Source organism: Xenopus laevis, chromosome 6L (genome assembly GCF_017654675.1).
Source record: "Xenopus laevis strain J_2021 chromosome 6L, Xenopus_laevis_v10.1, whole genome shotgun sequence".
NCBI lineage: Eukaryota > Metazoa > Chordata > Amphibia > Anura > Pipidae > Xenopus > Xenopus laevis.
In genome coordinates, this window is record NC_054381.1 from 26575941 (window position 1) to 26603362 (window position 27422).

Genomic DNA, 27422 nt, shown 5'->3' on the forward strand with positions numbered 1-27422 from the left:
CAAGTACAAGGTACTGTTTTATTATTACAGAGAAAAGGGAAATCTGGATTATTTGGATCAAATGGAGTCTATGGGAGACAACATTTCTGTAAATCTGAGCTTTCTGGATAATGGGTTTCCGAGTAACAGATCCCATACCTGTATATTATTTGAGCATTGTATTGTGGTTCATAGCCCTTAGAATAGAAGTAAAACCTGAACAAAGATCAGATAAAGAGGTTGTGATCAAAGCGATCCACTCAATCTTATAAATTCTGGGCAGCCTACAATTATACGGTACTAGAAGTCAGCAAGACACCTGAGGCCTTAAAGGGATACTGTCAAGGGAAAACATGTTTTTTTTTTCAATATGCATCAGTTAATAGTGCTGCTCCAGCAGACTTCTGCACTGAAATCCAATTCTCAAAACAGCGAACAGATGATTTTTTTTTAAATTCAATTTTGAAATCTGACATGGGGCTAGACATATTGTCAGTTTCCCAGCTGCCCCCAGTCATGTGACTTGTGCCTGCACTTTAAGATGGAACTACTTTCTGGCAGGCTGTTATCTCTCCTACTTAATGTAACTGAATCAGTCTCAGTGGGACTTGGCTTTTACTATTGAGTGTTGTTCTTAGATCTACCAGGCAGCTGTTATCTTGTGTTAGGGAGCTGCTATCTGGTTATCTTCCCATTGTTCTGTTGTTTGGCTGCTGGGGAGGGTAAAGGGAGGGGGTGATATCACTCCAACTTGCAGTACAGCAGTAAAGAGTGACTGAAGTTTATCAGAGCACAAGTCAAATGACTGGGGGCAGCTGGGAAACTGACAATATGTCTAGCCCCATGTCAGATTTCAAAATTGAATATAAAAAAAATCTGTTTGCTCGTTTGAAAAATGGATTTCTGTGCAGAATTCTGCTGGAACAGCACTATTAACTGATGCGTTCTGAAAAAAACATGTTTCCCATGACAGTATCCCTTTAAGCTAACAAATAATTTTAATAAAGTAAATGAAATGTGTATTAAATTTCAGGTACGGCTTTTAAAGTTCTGCACTACTGACAATCTACATTTACAATATTTAAGATATCTGGAGTTCATGAGAAATATTCTAATGCTCAAGTCTTCATTCACCCTGACATGGCGTTAGAAACATCTCCAGTAAAAAGAATATAGGAGTCTTTAAAGTACAAGCTTTTAGGGCCATTAACGGCTCTTCCACAAACTGTAATATACTGATGCTTTTTTTTTTCAAATGCTCCGTGGTTTCTGACTTGCAATCGGAAAAACACATATTAAGAAGCTAAATGGTGACATTTTAAGTCGCCCCCCTATTTCGTGCTATAAATTAAATGTATTTTACTGTACATTTCGCACTGAGCCTCACAGTCGAGAGCAAGTGCTTCTCGATTTGGATAAAGCTTCTCCACTGAGCTAACTAAATCAAAGTGGTAGACGACTTGCAAGACAGCAGGGAGGCAAATTAGTATTTAGTCATGCTCTTTATATTTTTATTAAAAGATTAAAACTCTGTGTGAAATGCATGGCATGCTGCCACTGTCGAGTGGTTGGCTGCCAGCACCATCACAAACACATGCCAACAAGGAATCGATCTAAGCTCAACAAATTGTCTTACCGTTCAACACACCTCACACTGGTACGTGTGGCTTTATTGCAAAACAGTACTAATGAAAACGGTTTAAGAATCAATCAGCAAATTAGGGGAAATGTTATTCATGCGGATTTCTTTTTTTTTTTTTTAAATCATTAAAACGTAAATTCAATTCAAACACTGTAGTTGAGCTACTCTGGGCATTTTTAGGAATGCAACAGAATTTCAGGGAAAAGTTGATTTCTGTCCAGCATTTGTGTGGATAACCTCATGGCATAATGGGCCGTATGCTTTCCTAATAAATGTGGGGTTAGCTTGTTAGGCAAAAATATCAAGAGTGGAGAATTAAGAAATGATTATAGAAATAATTGCTACTATATTGTCATAAATCAGAAAGAGGACCCTGGGAAAAGAAACAGTAACACCAAAAAATAAGTAATTAAAATATAGTGTAGAAACTTTGTTTCTTTTTCTGGCTGTTCAGTGCAGAGAAAAACTGGACTTTCCAGGACAAATGAGGGACTGCGGGTTAAGCTGTCAAAAGAGGGACTGTCCCTCTAAAAACGGGACAGTTGGGAGGTATGCGCTTTGCCTTTTCTCTTTTTTTCAGCTTTGAATGGCTGCCCCCATTGCTACACAGTTTATAGAAACTGAAGCAAACACATCAGTTTTCACCAGTGCAGGGTAACTGTACATGATATTTTCATTACTTTAAAACATTTTCATTTTTTCGTGTTACTATTCCTTTATGCAGAGTTCACTGTGGAGAGAGTGAGTTTTTTTTTAAATTATTTTTAAGATCCACCTCGAGGCCCTAACATCAAAGATTTAAAAATACCCTGAATATGGATGAGGTGACTACTATTCTGATCATGTATTAATGCAAGCACCTATGACTAGATTAAACCTTTTGTGACAATCTCATACATCCTGGGACATGACCGAACATTCAAAAGCAAAGCCCACGCAGATAATAAAAAATCCTTACTAGCATATGATATTGCCTTGTAATAAGCTATAAGAGCCTTTAAAAGGACCAGTAACGTAAATTTAATAACAATTTGTTTGTATATAAAGAAAAGAAAAACACCTAGACATATTTCATTTTAAAATTTCAGTCTTTTTTAAAAAATAACTTCCCGAAACTTCACTTGCGCTCCTCTTCAGAAAAGGCGACAGGGCGACGATCCATCGTGCGGCGCTCGATTTCTCCCCCTGGCTATTTCCTATAGAAGGCAGGGAGGAGAAATCGAGCGCCACACGATGGATCGTCGCCCTGTTCGCTTTTCTGAAGAGGTGGGCAAGCAACTTTTCGGTAAGTTATTTTTTAATAAAGACTTTGCAATTTTAAAGTTAGATATTTCTTAGTGGGGTTTTTTCCGTTATATACAAACAATTTTTTTTAAATATTTTTAAATTTTTGACGTTACTGCCAATGTAATATATTTTTACATTACATTTAGCAAAGGTGGAGGTGAATTTTTGAACGAAAAAAAAAAAATCTAATTTCGAACTATTTTTTGTGTACTTTGACTAGGGAATAGTCCAAATTTGATTTGAATTAGAAAAAATTTTGAAAATTCGAATAATGAAATTTATCATGCATGGTCTCTTTAAAAATTCAACTTTGACTATTCGCCATCTAAAACCTGCCGAATTGCTGTTTTAGCCTATGGGGGACCTCCTAAAACCTACCTGGAATCAATTGGTGGACTTTGAAAAATCTAATTTGATCGAATTCGCTATTCCTACGATTCGAACAATTCGAATTCAGCCGAATACGAATTCGATAGAAAACTGACCTATTAGACCAAAAAAAAGTAGACTTTATTTCGGTTGGTCTTTTTGAATTCGAATTTCAAAGTATTTTCAATTCGAAATTCAACCCTTGATAAATATGCCCCTAAATGTAGAATTTGTCTCTACATTTCAACACACTTCATATCAACGAATACCCTTGCTGAATTTAACTAATCTAGCAAATAAAATAAAAACAAAACAGGATTTAAAAAAATGGATTGAATGATTTCCGTTTCGTTCGAGCCAAACTGAAACAACCGCTTGAGTAAATAAAAGATACAAAGTGTACTTACACTAGCTAACTTCCTAAAAGTGTTTTCCCAGAGTCAATTAGGCAGGTTACATTTTGTCACGCTCAGGACCATGAATACGGTTTCTTAGCAAGACCGGCTGCCCAATATTTTGGATAAATGGGAAGAGAAGGAACCCTGTATCTTTTAATGAGAATTGATTCTTGAAAGGTGTTTGAAAGGAGTTACATAGGAAACTGTGGTTAAGTAGATGCTGACATGGGCCCTATTGAAGGTACATTCAGTCAAAAGAGCATGGTTCAATATTAGTGATGGCTGAATTTAATTCACCAGGCGCAAATTCGCAGCGAATTTCCGTGTTTCGCCCTGGGCGACAATTCTGACGTCGGCGACAATTAAACGTGCCCATTGACTTTAATGTTCATCGCATTTTCACCGCCGGTGTCAAAAAACGATTTAGCTAATTTTTCACTAAGCTAAACGGGAGAAATTCACCCTTCATTATTCAATATGCCAGTCAAAGACAAGCTATGCTTGATCAGCGGACTGCAAATATCAATCTTGGTTGGGGTAAGCAATCACTGTCTTTTAGAAGAGTCAGTTGAGAAGAATATTATGATTAGGATGTAGTACATTAAAGATTTTTAACCTGAATGTACTATTTCTTACTTTTTATTCTTTCTTCCCCAATTGCCAATTTTAAAGCTTCCTTTTACATCCTAAATGATTTTTGAGAACTGTTTAAATCAAGATAACAAATGAGGTATGGGGCAATCATTACAGTACAGGTATGGGACCTGGGACTTTCCGGATTATGGATCTTTCTGTAATTTGGATCTTCATACCTGAAGTCTGCTAGAAAATCATGTAAACATTAAATCAGGCATGTCCAAAGTGCGGCCCCGGGGCCAATTGTGGCCCGTTTTCAAATTTACACCGGCCCTCAACCTCCATCATGAAATTAATAATAATGAGGCCCCCCCAGCACAGTGCGATCAGGAATCCCATAGAATTGACAGCGCTATATAAATAAATGATGATGAAATGATGAAGTAATATTAAGGCACATTAGTGAAATGATCTGCCACTTGGTCTATACTGCTTCATAGAAGTCAGAACAAACAAGGCTAGAGGGAAATAATATAGTCATCTATTAACACTTTACTGGACAGATATAAAAAAAAAAAAAAATGAAAGTGTCCCTTTAAAAGTTTTTTTATTTTTATTTCAAAGACAACAAAACAAGCACAATGCTACGCAGTGAATGGGTGTGAGAGTGTGTCTAACATGCAATAGAATGATGATTAGCTCATGCTGACATCACTAGGAAGACTACACTAAGCAATCCATGATGATGGAGAATGAGTTCAGTGCAGCTGCCACAGAAACTTACGTTTTTCTCCTTCTCATATGATTTATCCTGAGAGTGAGAGGAAGAGTCACTTAAATTTTGGTCAAAAGATCTACTAAATCCCAGTTTGCATTTTCTCTATAAAAAACCAGAGCAGAAAAAAAAAAAGGGGGGGGGAATATGAAAATATAAAATTCTTCAAATCGCTACACAAGCACAGTGGAAAATGGAGGACAAGAATGGCATACAAATGAATTCATAGGGGCGCTTTACTATATAGCAGGGATCCCCAACCTTTTGAACCCTTGAGGAACATTCAGAAGAAAAAGGAGGTGGGGAGCAACACATGCATGAAAAATGTTCTTGGGGTGCCAAATAAGTGCTGTGATTAGCCATTAAGTAGCCACTATGTGGATTGTCAACCTACATTGAGGCTCTGTTTGGCAGTGCACCTGGTTTTTATACAACCAAAACTTGCCTCCAAGCCTGGAATTTAAAAATAAGCACCCTCTTTGAGGCCACTGGGAGCAACATCCAAGGGGTTGGAGAGCAACATGTTGCTCACGAGCTACTGGTTGGGGATCACTGCTATATAGATTTAGATCTTCACAAAATCTGTTGTTTTCAAATAGTACACAACAAATATCCACGGCCTAGTAATGAAAAGTCTAAGGCTAGGTCCACACGTGGGCCGGAATCAGATAGCTGAAAAACACTGGCTGATTTCAACCCTACCATGGGCAGTAGCCTCCTCACTTTTTCACATTCGTAAGCGTTGAAATCGGCTCTGATGTCAGCGTTGAATCGGCTCTGATGTCAGCGTTGAATCGGCTCTGATGTCAGCGTTGAATCGGCTCTGATGTCAGCCTTGAATCGGCTCTAAAGCCTCAGCGAAATTTGCCAAAGAACACGTCTCTGCATTTTGAGCTGAAATCTGTTCTTTTGAATGCGGAAAAGAGAGGAGGCTTTTTCAGCTAGCTGATTTCGGTCCCAATGTGGCCCTTGCCTACATCAAATAAACTTGAAAATATTTCACCACTCATCTGAGTGTAGGACCGCCATCAGAAATCGCAGGGCCCCATATGACAAAATTTCCTGGGCTGCACCAACCGCAAGCCCCACCTACACAACCGCCCTCCCCACCCCACAGGTCCGCCCCCCACCACAAAGTAAGAAACAAAAAAAATATTGGTGGATAGGGTTCCCACATGCTAATAAAAAAATATTGGTGGTCAGGGCCCCCCATAAAAAAATATTTGTGGCCAGGGCCCCCCCATTAAAAAATATTGGTGGCCAAAATAGGTGGCCAGCCCCCCCCCCACATTATGAGAAAATTGGTGGCCAGGGCCCCTTAAACGTCCATGCCTTCCCCAAGTCAGCAGCAGATGGGGGGCCCGGCTAATCAAGTAAGTGTGGCGTGACTGGGCCCCCCTTACCCTCGGGGTCCCCTACAACTCTCCCCTGTCCCCCCCCTGATGGCTGCCCTGTCCGGAATGGCTTCTTCAGTTTAGTTTGGCTAAATAAGCCTGTCAAATTAAAGTGGACCCGTCACCCAGACATGAAAATCTGTATAATAAAAGTCCTTTTTAAATTAAACCTGAAATCCAATTTCTTTTTTTCAATAAAGCATTCATAGCTGTTGTAAACTCATTTAAAAATATCAGCTGTCAATCAAATATTGCCTACCCCACCTCTATGCCTAGGCATAGAGGCGGGGGAAGCAATTACTTTCACTTTCCATTCAGCACTTCCTAGATGTCACCGCTCTCCCCACATTCCCCCAGCTCTCTTAACGATTTAATTGTGTAACCAGTGCATGGTGATGGGAATTGGGTCCCTGTCCCCTGGTGCACAAACAAGATTCTGAGATTATGTAAGGATTGCCTTAATAACAGTGTCCACAAAATGGCTCCTTCCTGGTTGCTATAATTTTGAATTCCCAGACTGATGGAAACAATATTCAAATAATTTACACAGTGTAATTAAAGTTCATTTTGCTTGACTAACATGATAAAATAGGATTTGGAATAATTTTGTTTGGGTGACGGGTCCACTTTAATAATTAAATGGTTCCAAGCCCATTAGCTAAAGAATTACCACTACTAGATAATGAATATTATGACCTGAATGAATTAAAATCTTCCAAGCCACCACAAATATGACTTGTAATTAATTCTTAAATGTATAATATGTAAAATAATGTTTTGTAAAGATGACAACAAAACAGGTTCATGCCAAATAGTGGTTAATACAGTAGGGCACCAGGAAAAATAGCTCTCTGTATAGGCTATTAGAAAATATACCTCTACTGATGCTATGGAACACCATTATTACTCACTTTTAGTTTCCCCAGTGACACAAAATTATACCCCCTGACTACTAGGTCAGAACCCCGATGGCTTTTTGTAATGGATTTATAGCACAACAGAAAAATAATGGAAAGTGGCAAGGAAATGTGTGGTCAGCCAGGAACAACAGTGGCTTATTCTAGACTTAAACCTAAACGTAAACCAGAAAAACCTTCAAAGATGCTAAAGAAAAAAAAAACTCCACAAAATAAATAATATTCAATCAACCAAATAAAAAGGGCAAATGAAAGAATTGAATATAAATAAATATATTTAAATATTTCTGGTCTGCTTTACTTTGATGGTTGCTCTTTTGTATTGTTTGTATATGGATTGATAGAGGCAAAATAATATGCAGCAGAGTTTATTTTTTGTTAATCCTAACACAGAGCCACATGAAACTACAAGAGCATAGCTTAATGTGCAAAAATTCTATTTCTTCTCCTCAGATGCTGAGACAAGTTGAAGAATATTTGCTTCATCATGCAAAACACTAAATATGCTATGTAGTCTAATATACCCCAGGGGCATGTAATTAAGGAAGCATTAGAATTCACCATGCTATTACTGTCAGGTTGACTGTGTGCGTGGGAATCATATTTTAGTGCTTGTTATATAGAAACCATATCTGTTAAATCCTGTTAAAGTCTGATGCAATTGCCAAGTATACAGTGAAAAGCTTATTTTTCTTAAACTGCCACTGGAAAGCCTGAAAGTTTATTGCCCTTTAGCCGAGTGGGTTGCCTCCTGCTCTTCCCATCAACTTGAAATCACCCAAAGGTGTCATGTGCTACTTGCATTGTAAGACTAATACTGTTATAGAATCTTTGGAACAATCAAGCAAATGAGGAAAAGGCAAATGTATAATACACACAAACCATGAATATTGAGTTTGAAAAAAATTGTTAAAAAAGGAGCTTATTGATGAATAAATCTGTATACAAAAATAATAAATGTATCTCTGTTGTAAAATATGAGGATGTTAGAATTAATCTTAAGGGTTCTATGACTCTGCCTCATACTTTTATTTGGTCATCAGAGACATATTTTTATAAGTCTTGGTCTGTGGATTTTCAGTGAAAAAAAAAATTCTAATTGCTAGAGTTTTTGGCCAAAACCCTATGAAAAAAAACTCGAACATCATACAGGCTATTAACATCTTCAAATGGTTCTAGAGACCTCTGCCACTGATTTCTACATGACCACGACAGGTTTTACATGGTGTATTTTAGGATTTGAGCTATTTCCAGGGTCAGGGTATAATAAATCTTGAAGAATTAGAGGTTTTGTGAGTTTTGACCAAAAAATAAACTAAAATATTTGTGAAAACTACAACTGTAACCTGAATAAATAACCCCCTTCGTTGACAGAACACAGGAATCCATCTAGTCACCTTAACAAAGAGGTTCTTATAAACAAAACTACCCAACAGGTAAATCAGCCTCACACTTTTATTAGACCGCCTGCCTACTGTCAGGGCCCGAAGGCTCAGATTAGGATGTGCGGACCAAGGAGGAAGCAGTAGGCACAAATCACAGTTCACGGTATGCAAGGGGTTAAGACGTTAGCAAAATCAAATCCAGGCAGGGGTCAGTTCAGGCAGCAAGGTTCTTAGTCAATATAACAGGCCGAGGTCAAGATCAGGAATTAAAGTCAAATCATTAGAAAGACACCCAGGAACACAATAAGTTGAACCTAAAATTGGGCAAAGTCTGTAGGGCTCTGGCATCTTTTAAAGGCCAATTTTCGTCATACGCCGACGTTGCGATTGTCATGAAACCGCTCACTTTGACGCATTGGCGTCAGAATGTCACGTCGTGCCACGTGTCTCCCCTTGGTGCTGCCATCTTGCTGTCGACAATAAAGAAGGAAGGAGCGACAGCAAACACCCCTTACAACTACAGAAAGACATGCTATAAAATGTAAGATACACTTTTACATGACTATACTGAATTGAGGCTTAAGCTTTGCTCCCAGAAGTTATCAAACAGCTGCTTTAGCTGGGCTTTCATTTATTGTTCCACTGTTTTAACATGTCAGAAAATTGGGGGACAGCAGGTCCCTTTTAACAGATTTCCACTGATGGGTCTCTTTTCTCTGGGGTACCATGGCAACCTAAGAGTTCATTCACCCTCATTACTGTACTTCCCATAATAGTTGTGTAAAGGGCACGACAATGCATGTTGGAGAGATTGAGCTTTTTCAGCAAGCAGATACTGTGCACCTTGTCAATGGAAGATTAAGCAATTAAAAAAAAACATGGCTATGCCGGTATGGGACCTGTTATCAAGAATGCTCAGGACATGGGGTTTTCCGAATAACATATTTCCATAATTTGGATCTTCATACCTGAAAGGGATACGGTCATGGGAAAAACATTTTTTTTTCAAAATGCATCAGTTAATAGTGCTGCTCCAGCAGAATTCTGCACTGTAATCGGTTTCTCAAAGATTTTTTTATATTTATTTTTGAAAGCACATGACCAGGCAAAAATCACCTGAGATGGCTGCCTACACCAATGTTACAACTAACTACAACACACTTGCTGGTTCAGGAATAAAATTATATGGTAGTGTGAATTATTTGCAGTGTAAACAGTGTCGTTTAGGAATAAAAACTACACCATAAAAATCATGACAGAATCCCTTTAAGTCTACTAGTCATGTAAACATTAATAACCCCCTACTCTCCAGTCTACTCTCTCTTCTCTTCCTTCCTTTCATTTACTGTATTGTTGCAAAACTCAATAAAAAGCACTCTTTAAAAAAAAAAAAAAAAAAAAACATGAAATAACCCCAATAAGTTGGTTTTGCTTCCAATAAAATATAATTTAAAAAAAATTGTATTATTTGGATAAAGTGGAGTCTGTGGGAGGACTTTCTGTAATTCAGAGCTTTCCGGATAACATACCTGTATAATATATATATATATATATATATATATATATATATATATATATATATATATATATATATATATATATATATATATATATATATATATATATATATATATATATTTATAGGCAAGCAACCATTGCACTTTTGTTCTCATGCATTTGTGATATTTACATTTACAATTAACGGTCAAATTTAAAATTCAATTTTAAGGGGCAGATTCATTAAGGGTCGAATTTCGAAGTTAAAAATACTTCGAAATTCGACCCTCGAATTGAAATCCTTCGACTTCGAATATCGAAGGATTTAGCGCTAAACGTTCGTTCGATCGATCGAACGATTCGAAGGATTTTAATCCAACGATCGAAGGAAAATCCTTCGATCAAAAAAAGGTTAGCAAACCTATGGGGACCTTCCCCATAGGCTAACATTGACTTCGGTAGGTTTTATCTGCCGAAGTAGGGGGTCGAAGTTTTTTTTAAAGGGAAAGTACTTCGACTATCGAATGGTCGAATAGTCGAACGATTTTTCGTTCGATTCATTCGATTTCGTTCGTATTCGAACGAATTTAACCAATTCGATGGTCGAAGTACCCAAAAAATACTTCGAAATTCGAATTTTTTTCATTCGAATCCTTCACTCGAGCTTAGTGAATCGGCCCCTAAGTGTGATTTATTTATTGCCCACTTCCTCAGCCTGAAATGTACACATTGATCTAAGTCCCAAAATGTGGGAGAGCTTGAAGCACAAATCACTTCTTAAGTAGATACTACAACGCCGCAATAGCCAATATTAGAAAAATGGCACACTCGATGTTTTAATCTGTCATTTTCCAAATATACACTACAGAAATGCCACATGCGAAAAATATTCTTCTGAAAAGACAGACTTTAAAAGATATTTGCTCTTGTGTGCCTTTAGGCCCAGCCAGTATACCTCCGTGTTTGAAAAATAAGTTCTTATTCATCTGTACACTTCTAGCATAAAGTTGTGGTCGTCCATACAGTGTATTATATAGTGAATAAAGCACCCCATCTGTAAAATATAAGGAGGTAACTTCTAATATCCTCATATTTTACAACTGGGGGTACTTTATTTATTATAATACACAAATTTCAGTGAGTCATGTGAAGCCTTCGGCCTCGTGTTTTTATATGGTCATGAACCTCCTCGGGTAACTTTTAATATCCTTATATTTTACAAGAGGGGGTACTTTATTCACTATTTCATTTACAACATATTCATAGCTTTTGTGTATTATATAGTGAATAAAGTAGACCGACCCTCTTGTAAAATATAAGGATATAAGTTACCGAGGAGCTCCATGACCATATAAAAACACAAGGCCGAGAGTTTTTATACAAGTCATGGAACTCCGAGGTGACTTCTAATATCCTCATATTTTGCAACAGGGGGTACTTTATTTATTATAATACACAAGTTTCAGTGAGTCATGTGATAGAAATGACATCACTAAGCTCTGATTATAATATTATCTTTCCCATCTGCACATCAACCACAGCTGATAGAACTGATTTACATTAAGGTGTCTCATATAAGGTAAATGCTTACCAGTTTGCTGTAGTGATATTTACAATAACCACAGTACTGAACATTATCTGCGCCATTCCCTTCTTCTTCACAAAGAAGTCCAGCAAGCTGCGCACTGCAATACAAAGAGATAGCTGATTATTTTCTACTAATTACCATATAGCCCGTGATCCCCATTCCAGACTTCCCCTTCACTAGCACAGCTGAGACGGCAGTGGGGCCCATAGTAACACCACTGTTCTATAAAGATTGCTTCACTGGGTCAGGAATTGATGTTAACGATGAACAATCTGGCCAAAGTACTGCATATATGCATTAATGAAATGTAAATAACATATTGTAAGAATAACTCTCAAACTGGAAAACTTGTTTTGTTTTTTTTTAAAAACCCATTAGTTAATAGTGCTGCTCCAGCAGATATCTGCACTGCAATCCATTTTTAAAAAGAGCAAACATATTTTTTATATTTCATTTTGAAATCTGACATAGGGCTAAACATATTGCCAGTTTCCCAGTTGCCCCTAGTCATGTGACTTGTGCTCTGATAAACATCAGTCACGCTTTACTGCAAGTTGGAGTGATATCACCTCCCTCTCTTCCTTCCCAGCAGCCCATCAGCAGAACAATGAGAAGGTGACCAGATAACAGCTCCCTGGTAGATATAAGAACAGCACTCAGTAGTAAAAACCCATGTCCCACTGCGACTCCTTCAGTTACATTGAGTAGGAGAAACAACAGCTTGCCAGAAAAAACAGTTCCATCCTAAAATGCTGGCTCTTTCTGAAAGCACATGACCAGGCAAAATAACCTGAGATGGCTCCTACACACCAATATTACAACTAAAAAATACACTTGTTGGTTCAGGAATTAAATTTTACATGGTAGAGTGAATTATTTGCAGTGTAAACAGTGTAATTTAGAAATAAAATCTACACCATAAAAATCATGACAGAATCCTTTTAAGGACAAACTTCCTGAATCTAGGTAACAGTTACCAAAATTCTATGTGAAGTTAGGATGTACCTACCAAGTAACATGGAAGGCTTGTCGACATCCGTGTTTATTGCAGGTCATACAAGCACCAGTAGCAGCTTTGCTCTCTCTTCCTTGCTCATCACAAATATAGCAAGTCTATAAGGGGAAACAAAACAACACAGAGCCAGCAATACAATTAGTCTCAAATACAGCAAGTGCTTTTCAGTGCTGTGTTCTAAGTCAACTGCAAATAGCGTTAATTGCGGGGATAAATATCATAATTCGGGTTGTTTGGGATATCTTCCTGTCTCCTCTAACTCACATTCAAATTCCTAAGTGCAAAACGTATCAATATAACCAAATTTTAAACTGGAAACTGTATCTTACTGTGAGAAACAATATGAGAGTTAGTTTGCTTTTTTTATACAACCAACTGTACAATTTTTCTTATATCCACAAAAGCTATTAGGTAATATTAGTAATATTCCCTTGGATGTATTTAATACAGGTATGGGACCTGTTATCCAGAATGCTCGGGACCTGGGGTTTTCTGGATAACGAATCCTTCCATAATTTGGATCTTCATATCTTATGTCTACTAAAAAATCATGTAAACAATAAACCCAATAAGCTGATTTTGCTTCTAATAAGGAATAATTATATCTTAGTTTGGATCAAGTCCAAGCTACTGTTTTATTATTACAGAGAAAAAGGAAACAATTTTTACAAATTTGGATTATTTGATTATAATGGAGTCTATGGCACACGGCCTTTTTCTGAAATCTGGAACTTTCTTTATAAAGGGTTTCCGGATAATGGATCCCATACCTGCACTAACATCTAGAAAAGCAGTATAGCAATCGGAAAATCTTAAAGCAATTTGAAAATTATATTCTGTAGCTTGGATGGAAGCATAAAATTGCCCAAAACGACCCCCCATTCACCAAATCATTTTCACAGAATCAACAAATTTATCCACTTTGAGAAAGGCCTTAGCAGTGGCGGAACTACCGGAGGAGCAGGGGGTGCGAGCAGGCCAGGGCCCGCACCCCCTGAGGCAGCGCGTCACTGAAATCCCTGAAATTTGGGCAGTACGGAGGGGGGCCCGGCTGCGCGTCACGCACCAGGGCCTGTCCCGCCCCCCCCCCCCTCTAGTTACGGTACTAGGCCTTAGGATAGGCCGAAACGTTAGTCCCTAGCTCTGTAATTTACATATTTATTGTGTATTTTTAAGTGCCTTTTTGTGATATGTACTAGCTGGAGCCACGTCGTCTCGTCTCACTGTGTATTCGTATACTGCTGAGATGACAATAAAGTTTACTTTGACTTTGATCATAAAATACTTTGTCAAATCGAAATATCTGTGAGCTCTCTCTGTGGTTGAAATCTATATATATATATATATATATATATATATATATATATATATATATATATATATATATATATATATATATATATATATATATATATATATATATATATATACACACACACATATAGACAAATACAAGATTCCTCTGCACTCAACCCATTATCAATATATTTAAGATATTTAAGACTGTCTTAAATATATTGATAATGGGTTGAGTGCAGAGGAATCTTGTATTTGTCTATATGTTTTTTGTGGTCACAATCTCATTGCACCACCGCCTAATGATTTTAAAAACTAGTGGTGAGCACAACTTTCCCTTGTTTGTTATATACATACATATATATACACACACACACATATATACAGGTATGGGACCTATTATCCAGAATGCTCGGGACCTGGGGGTTTCCGGATAATGGGTCTTTCCGTAATTTGGATCTTCACACCTTAAGACTACTAGAAAATCATGTAAACATTAAATAAACCCAATTGGCTGGTTCTACTTCCAATAAGAATTACATATATCTTGGTTTGGATCAAGTACAAGCTACTGTTTTATTATTATAAATAAAAAGAAAATCATTTAAAAAAAATTGGATTATTTGATTATAAAGGACTCTATGGGAGATGGCCTTTCCGTAATTCGGAACTTTCTGGATAACGGGTTTGTGTGTGTGTGTGTGTAGCTTTAAGCAGAGTGGGCATAGGTTTCCACCTATCAGGATGTCCCTAGTGAAAACCCAGAACTACAATAGGCTACAGAGATCTTATTCTTCCTAAATATCTAAGCCAACAAGAAAGTCCATGAGAAGATTAAAACTGAAGAATTCACAAGAAAGTATCCTTGCTACAATCATGTCTTGGGTGACTTCCCTCTTTGATCAATCGCATCGAGGAAGGAAGTAAAAGACTTGTTTGTATTCTCCTGGAGGATTCTGCCAGTAGCTCTCTCAGTAGTTCTCACTAATCTATAGACACAAAAAATGTTCTAGGAGATAATGGTTCTATGATAACCCTAAACTTTCAGAACAAACACAAAATCCAGAAAAAATTGGGGTTGTTGTAGCATTCATCCATCCAAAGGAAGCAAAACAGTTAATGGGCAGTTTATGTCTTTGCAGATTCCAATGCAGAACAACAGAAATCCGTCAGATTCAGATGTAATGTAATTAAAAGAGCAAATACCTTTATAGCCACAAGCCACCTGTTATTAACTCACAACCCCATCTGCCTAAAGCAAATGTAACATGTTCAATTTGATACTCATTGTATATTTTGTGTATACAAATGCAATCACATTCTCTCCTTGATCTGCACTAATAAAAAAAATGCCATGTTTAAAGGAATTGTTCAGTGTAAAAATAAAAACTGGGTAAATAGATAGGCTGTGCAAAATAAAAAATGTTTCTACTATAGTTAGTTAGCCAAAAATGTAATGTATAAAGGTTGAAGTGACTGGGTGTGTAACATAATAGCCAGAACACTACTTCCTGCTTTTCAGCTCTCTTGGTTTACACTGACTGGTTACCCTGGTTACCAGGCAGTAACCAATCAGAGACTTGAGGGGGGGCCACATGGGTCATATCTGTTGCTTTTGAATCTGAGCTGAATGCTGAGGATCAATTGCAAACTCACTGAACAGAAATGTACCATGTGGCCCCCCTTCAAGTCGCTGACTAACTCAGAGTTACAGAGCTGAAAAGCAGGAAGTTGTGTTCTGGCTATTATGTTACACATCCAGTCACTCCAGCTTTTATGCATTACATTTTTGGCTAACTAACTATATTAGAATTGTATTTTATTTTGCACAGTTTTTATTTTCACACTGAACTGTTTCTTTAATGGTATGTTTACAATGTAGCACAATCAATGAAAAAACTTGTTAATCAATTAAAAACCGGTTTTTATCCCCCTCCTCCCCTATTGTACCTCTAGTTTACCTATACAGAGAATAGCATGAAGTGTTAGCATTTGTAACCAGGGAGTCTTTGTGAGGCCCCTTTTGGTAATTATGACTTTCTGACACCCTCAAAGGGGCTATTGAGACCCCAACATAAATATAGCCTTCCAGTTGAATGCAAACTGAAATAAGTCATTTCGTACTATGACATTTTCACATTCAGTCACACTGGACCGTGTAAAAGTAAACCTGGATCTGTCACATCTGAGTGATATGTGATTTCAGCCTTGGGTAAATTACATTAGTCAAATGAGATATAACATAACATCCTTCATATGGTGCAATCAGCAACACAACAATAAATGAACAGTGTGAAATAAACCCCCCCCCCCGTGTCAGACTGGGACACCAGGGGCCCACCAAAAGTTTTCAGACCAGGGGCCCACTCTCTATTATTTTCTTCCTCTCCTCACTCAACCTCTATTCTCCTAGTCTCTTTACTTTACATACTATAATCTATTATTCCACCTATTTAGCCACTTTGTTCTCATACAAATAGGGAATGGCCATGAAATAAGCCAAATGTTTAACAGCAGGAGGGTCCACTGACACCTGGGCCCACCGGGAGTTTTCCTGGTATCCCTGTGGGCCAGTCCAACACTGAGGTCCCCCCTCCCCTCAGACCATGATATGTCTTTACCTATTACAAATGATTGCATGTTTTACTGGTAGTATTACATTAAAGGGGTGGTTCACCTTTAAGTTAACTTGTACTATGGTATAGGACAAATAATTTTAAACAGATTTTCAATTGGTCTTCATTATTTACTTTTTATAGTTGTTTAATTATTTCTGTTTTTAATCTGACTCTTTCCAGCTTTCAGATTGGACGGCATTGTTTTATTGATGTGGTCTTCGATCCGACCGCCCGTTTTCTCCTACTTCTCCTACTTGTGATCCGATTGTTGGGACCTAATCGCCCACAATCGGATCAGTCCAATATCACCCATCTGAAGGTGGGTGTATATAGGGAACAGATCGCCAAACGAGTGGATCTCTGTATGTATGGCTAGCTTAGTATTATAGCCCCACCACATTTGCAACTGAAAAATGTAATTTATAATTTTAAGAGAGTGGAACAATCCCGGACTGGCAATCTGTGGGTTCTGTCAAATGCCAGAGGGGCTGTTGTAAGATGCCATAGACAGTCACTATTTATTGGGCTGGTGTGGTGCTTTTTGGGCTGCTATGTGAGCGGTTTGGGCCACTGTGTTCTTGAAATGACATGGCCTGTTTTGATTCTCAGTCCAGGCATGGGGTGGAATGTCCATTTTTATGCAAATTATAAAAAAATAAAAAATAAAAAGATTATTTTCCCTTTAAGAACTTATAGGATATTGATAATATATCTTTATTAAAATAATACTCCTAGTTGTCCTAGCATCCCTCATACAATGTAGCAAGCAATATGAAAGCTCCCACTCACATGTACAAACAGCAACAAGCATTGTCCTTTGTACACAGTAACTTTACCCTCTTTTCATATTTCAGCTGACACTAAATTGTAAGAAACACCCCTTTTCCCCCCAAAGGGTCATCCCTGCACAAAAAGCTTTATCTCTCGGATTACAGACTTTTGTAGTCTTTTAGGCTGTTCAGCACTGAACGTGTCAATCACCTGATGGAACAGATGTCAAAATGAACCCTAGCCAGTAGTACTTCTTAGTCTGGACAAAGCAAGCATGATCTCATGGGATTGCAGGGTGGTCTGTTAAAATTGCCCCAGGTAGTCATAAGTACATAGTCAGTCAAGGTGTAGGATTCATATCAAATGACCACACATCAACTCATTTACTTGTCTTTTACACAAATACATTTGTCTGTAAGTGAACAGGGTTCTTCACCATTAAGTGCTTTATTTTGATGCAAGCCAATGTATTTTTTCCCTACCGCTGAACAACTATGTGCTGGATCCCTACTAATATAACATTAGCCAATTAGAATGATATAGCATGGCTACCAAAACAGTATGTTATACAAGGAGTCGGAATATATAAATATGTATTTAAATATGTTGCAAGGAATACATTCTGCAAAATCCATTATGAAAGGGTGCGGTGCAAATCTATACACATATTGCTTCTAAAAGGAATTTGATAAAATATAAAATCCATGAGGATTTAGACTGTGCCTTCATTTATTGCAAGCCAAACACACACACGAGGATGCCTTCAAATTCAGGGCACACGATAAATTGTGTGATGGGAGAAGATGGTGGATATCACGTGGTGTTGGGAAGAGATAAGCTTCATTGGGATGGGGATCACAAGCAATCGCAGATCTAGCTGGAGGTGTGGGATATGTTATCCAGAAACCCATTTTACAGAAAGCTCTGAATTACAGAAAGGCTGTCTCCCATAGACTCTATTTTATACAAATCCACATTTTTAAAGATGATTTCCTTTTTCTCTGTAATAATAAAACAGTACCTTGAACTTGAGCTCAACTAAGATATAATTAATCCTTAATGGAGGCAAAACCCACCTATTTTTTTACATCATGTTTACATGGATTTCTAGTAGACTTAAGGTATGAAGATTCAAATTATGGAAAGATCCATAATCCCAGGTCCCAAACATTCTGGATAACAGGTCCCATACCTGTACCAAGACACAAGGTCGGACACATGTATAATACATGTGTATATAATCCCAAAGCCAAAGTGTGTTCACATTCTGTGAATACTCCCTCTCTATAAATGCATATTCCACATAAAAGGACACACTGCTCCTTAAATGCCATAAAAACACCTAAACTTGCAGAACACAAGTTTTCCTTACTTAAGCTGGCCATAGATGCAAAGATCCGATCGTATGAATCATCGTACGATCAGACTTCCCCATCTCCCGACCTGCCGCTAACCATTCAGATCAAATAAAGTAGTAAAAGAACAGATCAGCCGATGTTCTGCCCCTGACAGTTATCATACAAAAGTTATGTCCGACAAAAGCGAATGAAAATCTTACGATCGGCAATACACGCAGAGATATTACTTGCAGCCGACAGAAATCTTTTACTGTCCGATCGAGCAAACGACCGATCTCCGCCGGACGAAAAATTTGTTTTTCAACTTGAGTCTTGGAAATCCTTTAGCATGGAGATTAAGCTAATTATTTTGTTATGTTTGTTTGCTCTTTAAGTGTGTGTGAGTGTGTGAGTGTGTGAATCTATTCAATAGTGGATCTAGTAGCCAAACATCTGTAGATGACTTGGCAACCATGGCATCTTGATCACTGCCTCAAGAAGAAGCATTCCAAACGTTGTGAGCAGTGTGGCCTTGCCATCATTGGGTCTCATCGGTGTAAAATTACAATATTACAATACATTGTACAGGGTTTCCTCGACATGATTCCTTTTGCTTTGCATGCAAAGGAGGAGATGGTCTCTTCACTTGAAATGCTTTTCCAGTAAGTGAGCCTTAGCCTATAGTTCAGTGATCCCCAACCAGTGGCTCATTAACAACATGTTGCTCACCAACCCCTTGGCTGTTGCTCCCAATGGCCTCAAAGTAGGTGAGACTAGTTTTGGTTGCATAAAAACCAGTTTTACTGCCAAACAGAGCCTCCTGTAGGTTAGCAGTTCACATAGGGACTAACAAACAGCCAATCACAGCCCTTATTTGGCACCCTCAGGAACTTTTTTCATACTTGTGTTGCTCCCCAACTCTTTCATTTGAATGGGGCTCAAGGGTAAAAAAAAAATGTACGGTATTCTATGAAACCAGAAAATATTGGATTAAGACTGGATTTTCTGCTTAGCAAACAAAAACGGCATGGTATCTACACTGGTCATTTTTTTTTTTACTTACTGTAAAATTATATGGTATGCACACAACAAAATATCGCAATTGCCTGAAAAATCTTGTGTGTGGAGCATAACACCATTCAATAGAAGACAAAAGAATCTGCTGACACTAATTATTATAGATTTGCAGCTGCTGGGATGGTAGACAATGGCATACTGTAGGATTCTCATCATGTGAATGTAAACCTTCTTACAATATATCTGTAGGGAAAGTAGGGAAATGTGCACCCAACCCCATGATTACAGGGTTTACTTGCAAACATGGTTTACAGCCATAAAAAAGGGCAAAATTGATAAAATTTCCACGGGAAAAGGACACCTCTATCTTAAATATAAATAATCTTACTCGCAGGAAAGTTTAACCTCTTTCTACCAATACAAGCACCGATCTAAAATCCTAATGTCTCATTTGTACCCTAACCTTTACTTTGTAAACTTTAATTTGTAGGGCCCTCTAATTCTATTGTACTCTGTAACCCTTGTTTGTTATCCTCCATTTATTCCCTGTTTGTTATAACTAAGGTAAAGCACTGCGTATCTTGTCGGTGCAATATAAATAAATGATGATCCTTAACAGACTGGTGCAATGCAGGTCTGTGCCTATATCAGCCCTAGTCTGCATGCACTTGTCCCCTTTCAATACCCATAGTAATCTCTATTATGGGACAAAAATCGCTTGTATTTTAAAAATCAGAGCAGGAGACTTTCCCACGTTTGTTTGTAAATGGCGAGGCACAATGGATTTAGCCTTAGCCTTGGAAATCACACTGCTTATCAAACTGGCAATGTTCTTGGAAAACTGCATCTCCTTCCGGAATCCTCCCAATCCTGAAGAGAAGATACTTTCATTCAACACAAGCAGAATGTATAATGTCAATAACAGGTAATAAAAACCTAAACTAAATCTGTTAAAGTCACACAGTCAAATCCAAGTACAACTTATGATTAAAAGAAAGATAGAAATATTCATGGGGCAAAATACACTATAGTTAAACAACACTGAAACAGTTGCATAGTTCCATTTATTTATGATTTGCTCGTCTAATAAAGGGACAGTGGCATTCACCATCATTATAAAGGTATGGGACTTGTTATACAGAATGCTTGGGACCTGGTGTTTTCCGGTTAAAGGGGTTGTTCGCCTTTATATAAACTTTTAGTATGATGTGATATTCTGAGAGAATGTGTAATTGGTTTTCATTTTTTATTATTTGTAGTTTTAGAGATATTTAGCTTTTTATTCAGCAGTTTTCCAATTTCAGCAATCTGGTTGCTATGATCCTAGCAACCATGCACTGCTATGAATAAGAGACTGAAATATGAAGAAAAAGATGAGTAATAGAAAATATCAATAACAATACATTTTGAAGCCTTACAGAGCATGTGTTTTTTAGATGGGGTCAGTGACCCGTATTTGAAAGTTGGAATGAGTCAGAAGAAGAAGGCAGAACATTTAAAAACTAAATAGCGAAGACCAACTGAATTAAATTGCTTAGAATTGGCCATTCTATAACATATTAAAAGTTAAGTTAATGGTAAACTACCCCTTTAAGGGGTCTTTTTGTAATTTGGATCTCCATACCTTAAAGTGATACTGACATTAAAAAACTACTTTTTAAAATATTAATATATATTAAAAGTTACCTATAGGTCATGTTGGTTGTTTTTGGCTGATAGTTCTGCTTTTGTAAGTAATGGTTACTTGAAGTTCCCAAACCTGACTGTTTTGCAAACCTGACTGTCCCTTCTTAACCTGATAATATGGCAGCCCCCTCATAGAGGAACATGGTGATCAGATAATTAATGTAAAAGCACAGGCCAAACGATTTAAGGCAAAATGATAAATAGCATGCACAGACATTGTTATGATAGATATAAAAAAAAAATTAATTTCTGGTGTCTGCATCCCTTTAAGTCTACTAGAAAATTATGTAAACATGAAATAAACCCAATAGGCTGCTTTTGCTTCCAATAAGGATTATTTATATCTTAGTTAGGATCGAGTACAAGGTACTGTTTTATTATTACAGAGAAAAAGGAAATCATTTTGAAAAATTTTAATTATTTGGATAAAATGGAGTTTCCGGATAGTAGATCCCATAACTGTAAATGATTTGTTCCTCATGTGGATGCCAACGCCATATAAAGTGGCTCCTCTCCCATTAAGCTCTTAAATACAATTGTGCAACATGACACTGCATTGTGTACACGAGATGCACAAGTAAAAGCTAATCATTCCTATATTCCCTTAGCAATGTTGGCATTACACCAAAAAGATCAAAAGTGCTGCGAAACGTAATGCCTTGTTCATTTGGCAGTAAAGGAGATACATTTGTCATACACTGCCTTACTACACTATATTGCTGCCTCGGAAACACTGCTCACGTAAGGGTTAAAGAGGTTGATTTCCCCCTTTTTGTTCCGGTTCCCTTTCCTAAGGATTATTTGTTGTGATGTAAATGATTTGTGTGTGCTCACTATTTAACCAGGTTTATTTGTCAATGACAATCTCAGCACATTCTTCCGCACATCAAAGGGACGCAAATAGTGTTTTGTGTTTCCAGTCTCCATTCCTTCATTTCCTGTTTCTGTCTCGTCCAAAGCCAGATTAGCAATAATAATAATAATAACATGAGAGGCCCAAGAAACACTGGCTCCGACACATGGAATTTTTAATAACAAAAATGAATCTAAGATGATATACAAATGTGCAATAACATGAGGGCACAGGCAGACTTTTGGAAAGGGGGGAAAAAAAGGTGAAGGAGGAAAAATGGAAACCCTGCAATATAAACTATACTAATACTGATACATGTTAACATATAATAAATATGATTGTACAATACAAATATGGGAAAAATATGGGACTCATTGGTATATCCATTTAACCCAATCACAGTCTGTAGCATGTACGCTGAGTAGATCTAAAGCTCTACAGCGGATTAAACGAGCCACCAATCTCATAATGGATTAATGAAGAAAATCGCTGACAACACTTTATCTTGAAAAGCTGGAGAGAGGTGGGGACATGTCTAGTGTCAACATAGCATACATATATCTTATATATAATCTTCCAGTTAGGCATTTATCAAGGGCTCAGCTCGTAAATTATAAACAGTGAATTGTGGTGCCTGCAGCAACGTCCGTTAGAGGTGACAGAGGCTGAATCCGAATCCTACTGAAAATGGCCAAACTATGGCCAAATCCTGGATTTGGCACATCCCTAGTTCTTATAGGCAATGTTTTTGCCCATGGTGTTGTATACTGACATAGGAGCACCTTGCCTAAGGGGAACAAAGGGGAAAATGGGGTTAAAGGAAAACTATACCCCTGAACAATGTTGGTCTCTAGAAAAAGATATTGCTTAAAACAGCTCATATGTAAAACTCTGCTTCATGTAAATAAACCATTTTCATAATAATAGTACACGTTTTAAGTAGTATGTGCCATTGGGTAATCAACTGCCATATTAAAAAAATAAGGGCTGCCCCCTGGGATCGTATGATTCCCAGTGCACACAAACATAAACTATACTTGTTAGGTCACATGAGCCAATAAGCAGACAGAGTTGTGTCTTTTGCTTCTACACTTCTTCCTGTTACAGTTAGAGTTGTAGTATTTCTGGTCAGGTGATCTCTGAGGCAACACACAGACCATCATGAAATGGTGGTTCAAAGCAAGAGATGTAAAAGGGCAATATTTACTTAAGTATATATTCCAGTTGATTCTTTAATATGTCACTTAATATGATATAAACCATCTGTTGCTTAAATATTCATTTTGGGGGTAAAGATTTCCTTTAAAATATATAATGGTAGAAGAGCTAGGAAAAAAGAAATTGAGGACATGAACAGAAAAAAGTGGGGGGCGAAGTCATGAGTGGGGGGTTAGATATCTGGTACATAACTTAGGGCAGTTAAATCAGAATACCAATATTCTGACAAATTATACAAAATAGAACACATTTAATTCTTTAGTATAAAATGTGATGTAGCTTGTATCAAGTATAAAGTACTGTTTTTATTATTACTGAGAAAAAAAAATGTAATCGTTTTTTAAAAATTGGAATTATTTTATTAAAATTGAGCCTAAGGAAGATGGCCATCCTATAATTCGGAGCTTTCTGGGTAACAGGTTTCCAGATAACATATCCTATGCCTGTATATACAGAAATGTTCAGCTACATTTGTCAAAGATAAAATTGGCTGAATTTTAATTCTGGTTAATAGGTATACAGGATATTATATAATAATGAATACATCGGACATAAGCATTTCCTCTGACTGGCACAACTAAGCAAAGAAATGTTTTAAGGGTTAGAGTGTATTTAAGCATATACCATTAGAACTCATTATTTCCATTGCTCCTAACTTGAAAAAGAATTGCATCATTGCTGCAAACTGTGTTTCTACTTAGCAAAATAACATGAGCCCCTAGGGATGCTCTGCAATGCAATGTGTGCTTTCAGCCTGCACCAAAACCGTGTATTTTACGATTTCCTATACATATCCGATATGTGTGAACAAAGTGGATTACTTTCTCTATCCATGGATTTGCAAAATAAACTAATCACTATAGCAAGGATTTCATTGGTTGAGGGTGCTGGGGCCGACGCTACAGATTGTGGCCAAGACTTTATGGGAACTTAGGTTTAATGTCCAAAAGAATTTTCCCCTTCACACTTTGAGGTTTTGGTTCACCAATGTTACCATAACAAATTGAATACTATTATGTTGCACTGGATTAGAGCTAAAAGTGCATTAGAATTGAAGAAAATATTCATGGAAAGGATAATATAAGGCCTGTAGTAATCTGTAGCTGTAACAGAGCTAAAATACAAGGAGGACCTTAGGTGTGAGAAAACGTTTGCCTTCCAGAAATAATGGAGAATGTTGGGAGCAACCTATTTGCCGCTTCCTTCCTCTCTAAATGGTGTTTATACTAGTTAAAGTAAGTAGCCGAGAAAAAAAAAATATATAGATATATCTATATAGATAAAAAAAATATATATATCTATATAGATATATCTATATAGATAAAAAATTAATATTATATATATATATATCCAGAACCAAAGCGAGCACTCTCAGGTCTTATTAGTCCAATAAAAGTGTTTTTATTTAACAAACAGAAGCTGACGTTTCGGCTAGCACTCTAACCTCGAGTGCTAGCCGAAACGTCAGCTTCTGTTTGTTAAATAAAAACACTTTTATTGGACTAATAAGACCTGAGAGTGCTCGCTTTGGTTCTGGATATTCATGATGCTTTTTTGCTGATAGCACCCAGGCAAATAACACAGCGGATTACGAGTTGTGCCGGCTCTTCATGGATTTTATATATATATATATATATATATATATATATATATATATATATATATATATATATATATATATATATATATATATATATATACACATACATATATACATATATACATATACACACACACATATATATACAACCAACAAGAAAGATCCGCACTCACAGGTCTTAAATAAAAATATGTTATTGCACAATGCGAGACTAACGTTTCGGCCTCCTCCGAGGCCTTTCTCAAAGTGCCAAATTGTTTGTAAGAATGCCTTAAATACAAGATTTGGCGGGAAGCTGGACAAATGGGATCTGACGTATTAACAACATCACTGAAACGCAACTGCCATTTAAATATCACTAATAACATACAGATAAATGTATTAAAAGTGCATAGCACCTATATAAATAGCATTTGTTAATAATCTCTAAGTTTAAACAATATAACATATCCGCTGTTAAAATCACAATGTTATGTAACTATGTTTCAATATGTTACTTTTGCTATAACTTTTCACTTCCTTATCACACTGTTAAAGGGGTTGTTCACCTTCCAAACAGTTTTTTCAATTCAGTTGTTTTTAGATTGTTCCCCAGAAATAAAGACTTTTTTCAAATACTTTCCATTATTTATTTTTTACATTTTTTCCAAAATCTAAGTGTAAAGTTGAATGTTCGTGTCTCTGGTGTTTGAGTCTGGCAGCTCAGTAATTCAGGGGCAGACTCTGAACTGTTACAATTTTGCAACATTGAGTTGATCCATTTCTCAGCAGCATCTCTGGAGTATTAGCAACAATTGTATCAATTCTAACAGCTGCCTGTAATGAAACCCAGAGATTCTGCTCAGCAGGGACAAAGATAAGAAATGTATCAACTAAATGTATCCATTTAGAACAGTTTACAGGATCGGCGACCCCCCCTCCCAGAGATGCTTCAGAAGGAGAGAAATGACAATTTACACTTCAATATTAGAAAAACCGTCACACATAAAAAATAGAAAGTCATTGGAAAAAGTCGTTATTTCTGGTGATCTATCTGAAACCAACTAGTTGTTTGAAGGTGAACAACCCCTTTAAACATTGTTACAAAAAACATCTAAAAAATGAGCGTATTTGACAAGCCTGCTCTGGAGCTCTATCATATATGTTAATTAGTATTTTGAGCATAAAAACTACTTGTCAATGTGTGGATTAAAACGCCCCTGCAGGTGTTCATGAAGGGGCCGATTCATGAAGCTCGAGTGAAGGATTCTAATTAAAAAAACCTTCGAATTTCGAAGTGTTTTTTGGGCTACTTCGACCATCGAATGGGCTACTTCGACCTTCGACTACGAATCGAACGATTCGAACTAAAAATCGTTCGACTATTCGACCATTCGATAGTCGAAGTACTGTCTCTTTAAAAAAAACTTCGACCCCCTAGTTCGGCAGCTAAAAGCTACCAAACTCAATGTTAGCCTATGGGGAAGGTCCCCATAGGCTTGCCTACGTTTTTTTTGATCGAAGGATATTCCTTCGATCGTTGGATTAAAATCCATCGAATCGTTCGATTCGAAGGATTTAATCGTTCGATCGAACGAATAATCCTTCGATCGTAGGATTTGCGCTAAATTCTTCGACTTCGATATTCGAAGGATTTTAGTTCCTAGTCGAATATCGAGGGTTAATTAACCCTCGATATTCGACCCTTCATACATCTGCCCCCAAGTATCCACATCAAGGCCGTGCAAATGTTTGGGGGGGGGATCACTAAATAAGGTTTTGCCCCCCTATGTGCCCCACTGTAGTGTGTCTATTATATTATCTTATATCAGTGACATGATGTGGATATAGCTGCATTAAGTCTCTGGCCTATTCACTGAACAGACAAACTCATTCAAGCATAGTCTTACTCATGCGGGTGCTCCGGGACTGCACAGCTGTTATATGTGTGTAAATAAAAGGTATACCGTGTTCTGTGGTGAACAACCCCTTTACTACTGACGAGTTTTACAGGCTGTTCTGCTATCTTAAAATTTGGACAGTCACTTGATAGGAGGTGTAAGTGCCATTATACACAGGTCTCCATACAAAAAACTTCATTGAAAATAAACATCATTAAGTGTTGACTTTGTTCAGTACTTCTACACTCTTGTATAAAATGTGGGTTGTAGAGTTGACTCCATCAAATTATCACAGAACTATCTAGTATATGGTATATTTCCCCA

At 37.3% G+C, this 27422-nt stretch overlaps 1 protein-coding gene across 11 annotated transcripts in view; it reads right to left on the minus strand.

The window, feature by feature from the left end:
* Positions 1-27422, minus strand: part of mllt10.L (MLLT10, histone lysine methyltransferase DOT1L cofactor L homeolog) — a 175414-nt gene that overhangs the window by 65300 nt on the left and 82692 nt on the right. For 10 of the 11 annotated variants that reach the window (XR_005961721.1, XM_041565521.1, XM_041565523.1 and 7 more), the window contains 2 exon segments: positions 12817-12920; positions 11811-11904 (listed from right to left, as the gene is read on the minus strand). Coding sequence is in view for 10 of the 11 variants with exons in the window: in XM_041565521.1 (XP_041421455.1) it covers positions 11811-11904; positions 12817-12920 (198 nt within the window). In the remaining variant the exon portion in view is untranslated. 11 annotated transcript variants of the gene reach the window in all.